The sequence below is a fragment of the Pogona vitticeps genome, chromosome 2, assembly GCF_051106095.1.
Source record: "Pogona vitticeps strain Pit_001003342236 chromosome 2, PviZW2.1, whole genome shotgun sequence".
Classification (NCBI taxonomy): Eukaryota; Metazoa; Chordata; class Lepidosauria; order Squamata; family Agamidae; genus Pogona; species Pogona vitticeps.
The window spans coordinates 75,236,929-75,246,988 of NC_135784.1; the positions used below are offsets into that span (position 1 = coordinate 75,236,929).

Genomic DNA, 10,060 nt, shown 5'->3' on the forward strand with positions numbered 1-10,060 from the left:
CCTAACACACTAAATAGCCCTAACCATAATACAGTACACCGATTACCCTAATCCTAGCATTTGTTAGGGCACAATAAGATTAAAATGGGTGGACTGACAGGAAAGAGATAAACTCAAGAATGGAACACTGGTAGTACCAGGTTTGGGTAGTGCCATAAGCTTTTTACACACTTACACACACAGACACACACACACACACAGAGAGAGAGAGAGAGAGAGAGAGAGAGAGAGAGAGGGAGGGAGAGAGAGAAAGAGTTTCTCAATATTTACTTATTTATTTAATTATAGTTTTGAAGGTCTGCCTCTCCTCAACACACTCCAGTGCTTTTTCTCCACCGGTGAATTTTAGTGTAGCCATTACAGACTTCTCTTTCGGGGGGGGGGGGGCGGCTTTAAAAAGAAGACAAGCCGTACATAGCGCAGGTTTTAAGAATCTCTGTGGTTTAAGATGCTGCCGAAGACTACATTCAAACCACATTTCCATCCATTCCCAGATGGATTACAAAAACTGAGGAAAGAGGTGTTCCTGCCTCCTTCCTTCCCCAACTTCATGCTCGGCTAACCGGGGGTCAAAAGAAAAAGAGTATTTTCCTCAGCATGTGTCGCCCTGAGTTCTTGAGGCGAAAGAGAGGCGAGGGAGGGGCCGAGGGGATTTCCCGCTCCCTTTCTTCCCCCCCCCCAAAAAAAACCCTCGTCCTGACAGAATTACCGACAGTCAGGGGCGCGCAGGAGGAAAGGGGGGGGGAGAGGAAAGAGACCCAGGACGGACGTTGGCAGCGACCGCGGAACCGGCGGCAGCCATGGAGACGAGCGCGAGGGTCCGACAGTTCTTTTACCTGCCTGTGGGAGACGACGAGGCTCTTGTTGCCTTCGCCGTGATACCGCCATTCATTCTCGTCCATCTCCGCCTCCATTCCCCCAGCCGACGGCTCCTGCCTCCTGGCGAGCAACCGCTTCTCTTCCTCCTCGGCGGCGGCCGCTTTTACTCTCTTCCTGTGCGTGCGCGCCCACGAGCGCAGCTGGTTTTCTGGCTCTCGGACAGAGACGTTCCCGAGTCAAGCCCTCGGTCGTTTTCCGACACACACGGCACTTTCACCCGGAGCTGAATAGGAAGCCCCACCTTCCGCCAAAGGACAGAGGGAGGCCACCAGCCCGAGAGATTAATAGGAGCTCGGGGGTGGACGGGATGTCCTCATCAAGCCATCTTTTGTTTGGGCAGCAGCTTCAGCCGCCATTTTTTTTCTCTTCCCACGTGGGTTTCGCTGCGGACAGCGATGAGCGCCATCTTTAGTCTTGGCAGGAAAGGACAAGGAAAGCGTCACCGTGTATTCCCGAAGGCGTTATCGGCGATCGGGAAGAATTTAAGAGTACAGTATGTGTAATAAAGTGTGTGTGTCACTGCATGAAGAAAAAGCCGACCACGAATTTGGTCTGTTACACCATTCAGTTGTTTCAACTTGGATTCCAGCTTTTTAATCGCAAAGGTGTTGCATGTACTTGTTTAGTCGTTCAGTCGTGTCGGACTCTTCGTGACCCCATGGACCAGAGCACGCCAGGCCCTCCTGTCTTCCACTGCCTCCCGTAGTTGTGTCAAATTCATGTTGGTTGCTTCGCAGACACTGTCCAGCCATCTCATCCTCTGTGGTCCCCTTCTCCTCTTCCCCTCACACTTTCCTAACATCAAGGTCTTTTCCAAGGAGTCTTCTCTTCTCATGAGATGGACAAAGTACTGGAGCCTCAGCTTCAGGATCTGTCCTTCCAGGGAGCACTCAGGGTTGATTTCCTTTAGAATTGATAGGTTTGTTCTCCTTGCAGTCCAGGGGACTCTCAAGAGCCTCCTCCAGCACCACAATTCAAAAGCATCAATTCTTCGGCACTCAGCTTTCTTTATGGTCCAGCTGTCACTTCCATAAATTGCTACTGGAATAACCATAGCTTTGAATATTCGGACTTTTGTTGGCAAGGTGATGTCTCTGCTTTTTTTTTTTCCAATATTTTTTGGACAGAAAGGGGTGACAGAAAGGAAAAAGGGAATTGGAATTAATGAGGAAGAGGAGAGACAATAACATACCAACATCTATTCTATACCTATTGCCATATCAAGATTTTAATTTATTCTGTTTACTCTTTTCTGCCTTCTAGATTAAGTTCTCATTTCAATATATGCTATTTACACGCTGCCTGTTAATTCAGTCCAGTTGTTGAATAGATCCCATCTTTCTGTTGCCTTTTGCAAGGGATAGTCCTTCATGACTTCTGATAGAATATCCATTTCTGCTATTTCCCGTATTTTTTCAATAAGATCTTGTTTCGGTACCGTCAGACTTTTCCAATTTTTAGCATATAGAATTCTGGCTGCCGTAACTATACTGTATAACTATATGTTCCTTTGACTTTGGGGTTAATGGCATCTTACAGAGCAATATTTTTTGCAACATGGCATGTACTCTTTTCCAATATTGTTTCGCTACTCCACATGACCACCACATATGATAGTAACTTCCCACTTGTGCTTCACATTTCCAACACTTATTTGATACATCTGTATACATCTTTGACAATTTTTTCTGGGGTCATGTGCCACCTATAAAACATATATGTTCTCTTTAAAATTAACCGATCTTGTTTTATGTTACTTTGCCATATTTTCAAACATTGATCAATATCAATATTATGCCCTATTTTTTCTGCCCACTTAATCATACATTCCTTAACCATTTCATCTTGCATTTTAATTTCCAGCATATAATTATACATTTTCTTAACAATTTGTTCTTTTTAACCCAGCAAAAGCTTATCAAAAATCATTTGCTCTGAGTAGAAACCTTCTATTTTATCTTTTGAATATCTAGATTCTAGCTGTGCTCTAGGCCAGCAATCTATATAGACATTCTGTGACTCTAGTTCTTCTTTAGACCTTAGTTCACCATCCTTTTTTAATAAATCTTGATATCTTAAAGGATTTGCTTTTGTCATGAGATTAGGTTGTGTAAAGGCCTCTATCGGTGACACCCATACAGGTATTTTGTAATAAATTTGTTGTGTAATCTTTCTCCACATTCCCAGTAAAGCTCTTCTTATCATATGCAAGTTAAAATTCTTTTGTTCTTTATTCTTTTTATAACATAAATAAGCATGCCAACCTAATTGCAAATCGTGTCCTTCCAAGTTGAGTAATCTATCGTTTTCTAGAGTTATCCATTCTTTTATCCAGTCTAGAATACAAGCTCTATAATACAGAACCCAATCTGGAAGACCAAAGCCACCCCTCTGTTTAGCATCTTAAATTGCCTTAATTTTAAATGATGTCTCTTCTTTTTAAGATGCTGTCAAGGTTTGTCATCGCTTTCCTTCCAAGAAGCAGCCGTCTTTTAATTTCATGGCTGCTGTCACGATCTGCAGTGATCATGGAGCCCAAGAAAGTAAAATCTGTCATTGCTTCCATATCTTCCCCTTCTATTTGCTCTGAGTAGAAACAGGAGGTGATGGGACCAGTGGCCATGATCTTAGTTTTTTGATGTTGAGCTTCAGAACGTTTTTTGCACTCTCCTCTTTCACCCTCATTATGAGGTTCCTTAATTCCTCCTCACTTTCTGCCATCAGAGTGGTGTCATCTGCATATCGGAGGTTGATATTTCTTTCGGCAATCTTAATTCCGATTTGGGATTCCTCCAGTCTGGCCTTTCACATGATGTATTCTGCATATAAGTTAAAAAAGCAGGCGACAATATACATCCTTGTCATACTCCTTTCCCAATTTTGAACCAATCAGTTGTTCCATATCCAGTTCTAACTGTTGCTTCCTGTCCCACATATAGATTTCTCAGGAGATAGATAAGGTGGTCAGGCACTCCCATTTCTTTAAGGACTTGCCATAGTTTGATGTGGTCCACACAGTCAAAGGCTTTTGCATAGTCAATGAAGCAGAAGTAGATGTTTTTCTGGAACTCTCTGGCTTTCTCCATAATCCAGCACATGTTAGCAATTTGGTCTCTAGTTCCTCTGCCCCTTCAAAATCCAGCTTGTACTTCTGGGAGTTCTCAGTCCACATACTGCTGAAACCTACTGTAACAGCCACCTTATACCTCACAAAGGGGCCGTTACGTCACACTCAATCACTTTTCGTTTCCACTGCCACCAACCATTCCCTCAAATAAAGCTTCAGGCCAAACTATGATTTCAAAATAAAAACTTAGGTTTATTGTATACAAACAAAAGGAATGGTAAATCACTTGAATATAAATAATAAAGCAATCACTATAATAATATAACAATCACCCACACACTCTCACAGAACCTCACTATATAGCACAGTATCTCCAATCCCTATCTCAACCCTATCTCCAAGCCCTATCTGGCCCTATCTCTCAGCCCTATCTCTCAGCCCTATCAGGCCCTATCTGAAACTCTCCCACCATTCACTCCCCCTTATATGCGACAGCTCCACCCCTTATGTCCCACCCTCCGTCATGCCATTGGTAGATGACACACACCTTCAGCAGTGATGGGCAGGTGATGTCATAGCTGTCTGTAACACCTACCTTGTAGGATTTTGAGCATAACCTTGCTAGTGTGTGAAATGAGTGCAATTGTACGGTAGTTGGAGCATTCTTTGGCACTGCCCTTCTTTGGGATTGGGATGTAGACTGATCTTTTCCTGTCCTCTGGCCACTGTTGAGTTTTCCAAACTTCCAAACTGCATGTACTTACTCATATTCTAATCAGAAGATAACACAGCGGAACCCGAGTAAAGTTGACAGCAGAGGTCGCCAGGAATAGTGTTGTCTAAGTATGCTTATCAAGGAGAAAGTCTCATTAATCGAAATGGTTCCTTCTGAGTAGTTATGCAGAGGATTGCCTGTTAGGTATTTTATTTCCCAATCCGAGAGTCTTAGAGCATGTAAGGATACAGATCTAAATGAATCAATGACCTGAGTCGGTATAAAGAATCTTGGAATCTATTATGTTACCATGGGCCTCTGTCACTGCATTTTATTGCATGCATAGGCCATAAATTCCTTAACGAATGAATTGAAGTGTGAAAGATGCAACTCAATATTTTAAACTAAGCATTTATTACATCACATCACTGTATTCCTTCTCCCCCTCTGCTTCCTTGTCGTTGGTATTACTAACCAGCTCAGGACGCTAGGTAATACTTTTAATTTGACTGCAACTGGTGTACCTTGTATATAGATGAAAACTTCCCCAACTTCTCTGATATGGGGTTTGACACTTTTCTGTGAGCCTCTGTTCCCAGCCCATAGCAATCCTTTGTCTTACAAGATTGGAAGTGACATGCACACCATCAAATTTGAAATTTTAATACATTGAAATTTGAAAGTTGTCACTTCCAAGCTGTTTCTGCAGCCTGAAAGGAAAGTTGGCCTTTTCTGCCAATGGATTTTGGAACGTTTGTGTTTCTTCTGCACTACCCCAGCTTTGTGATACCCAGCCTGATTATATGGCATTGAAAGATAGCTCATGCATGTGACTTTTTAGTGGTCTGAAGAAAGATTTTGCCCACTGCTGTCTTTAGATTGTGAGCTTAAAATATGTTATTTTCAGAGGCAAAGCTGCAGAAAGTGCTTCCTCTCCCACCTGGTCAGAATGCATCATATACTAACCCAGTCAAGTTATTCTGGCACCTGAAACAGGAAATCACACAAATACCTCTTCCTGTCTCTGCCAATACAAATTAAATAGCAACAAAGTAAACAGCTAAGAATTACGGCCATAGAACACGGCCAAAGAACCCGAAAAACCCACAACAACCAGCTAAGAATTTGCTGCTCTTTTGAAACACCCCACATACATTGCCTGAAGCAGCTGCCTGACGGTCACAGTACAGTAGTTTTGGTCCTGTACCATTAGCACTTTTACCTGCTACAGGGCCAGTTCTACAACAATACAGAGCAAGATAGAGCTTTCTCTGCAAGTCTGGCTGCGAGAAGGTTCTTGACTGGATCTTTAAGATAAAAGCAAACAAAAACAGTCCCCACCCTGCTTACAATGTAGTTACAGCCACCTTACAAAGGTATTAAACCCAGAGACAGAGGAGGAAGTACTCTAAAGAGGTTAAAGTTAATAATTGTATCCAGAACACAGGAGGAACTACGGGCAAATGGCACACTGTTTCAAAAACAAGCATGTTCTTAATTGTTTTTGAAATGTGAAAAGCTACATGGCTTGGAAATGCAAAAACAACATGATCATAGAAACACAAAAGGCAGTAATTTCTATGAAGAAGAACAGTGAGGGTGAATTAATCTTTGAAAAATACACTGAGGATTATAGAGAAAAATCTCAGATATATACTAAATATTATCATATATAATTTATATAATTCACAAGTTGAAAATAATTGGTATGACATTTATTAAAGTACAAAATAGATTGTGAGGAGTTGGGGGACTTTGACACATACCTAGTTCCAACTAATATCTCTAATGTTGATTATTGTTCAGCTATTTTTACTTGTGCAAATGTGGATATGGATGCTGTCTGTAGAAGAATCAGTCTAATTCCTTCTGTCAATGGAAGCATTATCAAACACATCTCCAAAAGATCCCCAGGTAGCATGGACACATTAAAACAAATTTCTATGGTTATATAATTTATCAGGATTATTATTATTATCTTGCTTCAGATTCTTCAGCTGTGTTGCTGAATGCCCTCAGATATAGACCTGGAGATGAAATGTGACAATAGTTTTCTAGGAATTAGTTTGTTCTATTTACCCAACTCTTGCCCTTTACGTAAACCTAAAATTTGCTGTGACTCATTTCCTTGAATGGAAAAATAATGTTGAAACAATTTAGAACAGTTCAGATACAGGAAGGTTTGGGACATCACAATGATTCAGCTTTTTAAAGAATTGTGGCATGTTGTGAAGTATCAGATGACTGATACATGCTGACAATCCCTCTTGCTGCAAGCAGGAAAAACCAGGGAGCTGCCATTCGTGGTTTGTTAATCCTGACAGTAGGACCCAGTGTCCTGAGTTGTCTTTGGTCAGATAATCCAGAGAAATAACACACAGTATGTTCCAGGTCTTGCCTGCTCAGGTTCAGACATTATGATAAATAAACCACTGACATAAGGTCCACGGTTGGTTTAGCTGCCTCAATTTCTAGTAGAAGTCATCCATGAATGTGAGGGTTCTACTGTGACTGCCAAACCAGGTCTATGCATTTAGACTTGAAGAAGTCTAATTTTCTCATTAGTTCAGTAACTTGTTTATATGCTGTTTCAGAATCAAGACCATTGGCAGTGATCTGGTTGCAGTGTTTTACTATTAAGAGTTCCTGGGTTTTCAGGACAACTAAATTAATCCATGAAATAAAAATGCTACACTTTATCAAAGGGATTTTATTGCATCACTATTTATTTATTTATTTGTTTGTTTGTTTGTTTGTTTGTTTGTTTGTTTGTTTATTCATTCATTCATTCATTCATTCATTCATTCATTCATTCGATTTATACCCCACCTTTCTGGACCACCAGACCACTCTAGATGGCTACACCAGTGGTTCTTAACCTTGGGTTACTCAGGTGTTTTTGAACTGCAACTCCCAGAAACCCCAGCCAGCACAGCTGGTGGTGAAGGCTTCTGGGAGTTGCAGTCCGAAAACGCCTGAGTAACCCAAGGTTAAGAACCACTGGGCTAGACCACTCTAGGCGGCTAGAGTGGTCCACTAGGTATTGTCCACTAGGTATTCTAGAGGCTTTAAAGCTGCAGTCCGGTTTGTCATGAAATGCTTGTTAGTATTTTCATATACCTTCGTTTCTCATGTGCCAGGAATATATGTGAATCGAATGCTTTTAATAAAATGAGACAATGCTTTCTTTTTTGTTCTCAGTTAAGGGAGAGGAACTTAATGTGATGAATGGTTCCCTTGTCAGAAAATAAGTTTAGATATTTTTGGCATCGCATTAATGAGTTACATGATTCTGTTTTTAAAAGAGCTAATTGTTCTCAAAGCTGGGTGTTTAGATTGTATTTCAGAATGTTGTGATAAAACCTGAACTGATACAGTTTGCCCTGTAAGGTAAGTACCTATTTTAGTATACTGATAAGGTGAGCATTGATAACACTGTTTGAAAAATGTATGTACGTTTAGGCTGATAGTTTTGTATTTTTTAATTTTATATTTTGTTCATACCTTTTAAAAATAAATATATTGATGTGTGATAATAAAAGGGAATGAAAATATATTTGTCCATCTCCAGTTCACCTTCATGAAAATGAAATCTAAATACCTGAAATGTTAATACACCTTATGCATATTAAGATATACTAGCAGTGTGTCTAATTATTTTGCTTGTATACTGTAATTTATTAATTAATATCTGTTTTCAGAAATTGCTAGCATACAACTTGCAATACTATATAAGTTGCTTGGTGTCTGACTTTCCTTAAGCAGAATTGGTGCTAGAAGAATAATGGCATAAGTACAGTTCTCAGCAGGGGTCCTGGTACAATAGTTTTTTTGTTAACCAAAAAATATGTTTAAGTTGTGTATTTTTTTAATTAGCTCAAAAAGCACCCCCATACTCTGTAATGGTCCACCCATTTTTAAATTTAGGGCATATGGGAGCAGATGTGTTTAGGACTACAAAAATGCCCTTGGGGTGGGTCTTTATGCTTAAAAAAATGACCAGTGAGGAAAATTGAAAGCTACTTTCATATATTTCTCTTCTGCCGAGAACTCTACCTTCCCAAATTTGCTTTTTCAGTTTATTTTATTACTATTTTAAATACATCTACAGTGTTTCTTTACACTTAAGAACCTCTATAGACTGGCATAGAATTACAGTACAGTATATGGTCCCCTGATGGCACTTTTTGCCACAGAAAAAAAGATCTCATCGCTTGCGTTTCTACTTAAAACGATAAATCCTTCACCTTTAAGAGCTGATGTGCATCTTTCTGGCACAGGGCAAGGGCATGCAGTCTTTTGGGGATGATTCACTGAGATGTAAAATGCTCTTTGTTCTGCCTTTGTGAATGGGTACCAAGAGTTTAAAATGGATTGCACTGAAGATAACCTTTTAAGCACTGTCAGATTGTACCAAATTTCGGTGTGGAGAAGCCCATAGACACCCCCTAGTCTTCTTCATGAAAGGGAATCATAGGTCTGCTTCTGAGTTTTTCCAGACTGATAAAGTGAAATCTCTTTACATTTCACAAAGTAGGCTGTAATACACAAATGTTCATTCAAATCAAAGAAGTCTGCTCTTTACTTTGTGGGTTTTCAACCTTTAGTTATAGCATAGCAACATATCTGCCTATGTCCATTTTCCTGGTCCATTTTACAGTATTGTTAGTACTGTATACTGAATACAAAATACAGTAACTTGGAAACTGGCGGTTTCTTACCTTCTTTATGGAATGTACTCAGTTCTGAGGTCATCTACAGAGGCTTTTTTCTTACAAGCTCCTGAGGAGAGCTGGGAAATGTTTCCTTACACAGTACAACTCCCCCAGATGGCCCAGCTATCACGATCTGGATTATTTAGGAAATTGCAGATTTTAAAAAGTAACTTCCTACCTCTATTCATGAGATCCACTCCACAAGCATTTAAAGCAGTACATTCAGTATTTTGGGCACAAGGTCCCTCAGTGTAGTCCTGTCTACCACCTTACTGGGATGGAGAAAGTAAACATTATAACTTCATTGTGTGTATTTTGTTATTATACTGTATATTTTATTGTTGTCATATGTTGCTTTGAAATCTTCAGATGTAAACTTTGTAAATAAGCAGATCAGCAGTGTGTTAGAATTTACTGGCTTTGTAGATTCTCTGATTTTGGAATAAGACTGCACACCTTGACTTCAGTGGCAGTGACAATCTTGTAGTGATATTGTAAATTTCCCTAAAACAATTTCGAGAAATCCAAAAGCAGATTGCCAAAAGGAATGTTATTCCTAGAATCTTCCAGCCAACCAGTGTTATCCATACTAGCTGATGAATGCTAGGAGTTATCAACCCCCACATCCCCATTAATGTTTTCAAACTTTGGCTCTTTGAGATGACTCAGCTTCCTGAGTGTGAG

The 10,060-nt window shown here is 40.2% G+C and overlaps 1 protein-coding gene across 4 annotated transcripts in view; it reads right to left on the minus strand.

Annotated features, from left to right (window-relative positions):
• Positions 1-1,060, minus strand: part of IPPK (inositol-pentakisphosphate 2-kinase) — a 58,834-nt gene extending 57,774 nt beyond the window's left edge. The window contains exon 1 of one of the 4 annotated variants that reach the window (XM_020806620.3): positions 837-1,060. In XM_020806620.3, coding sequence (XP_020662279.3) covers positions 837-914 — 78 coding nt within the window. In that variant the 5' untranslated portion in view covers positions 915-1,060. The remainder of the gene's footprint in view (positions 1-836) is intronic. The other 3 variants (XM_078385446.1, XM_020806621.3, XM_078385447.1) reach the window with 3 other exon arrangements.
• Between the last annotated feature and the right edge of the window lie 9,000 nt (positions 1,061-10,060).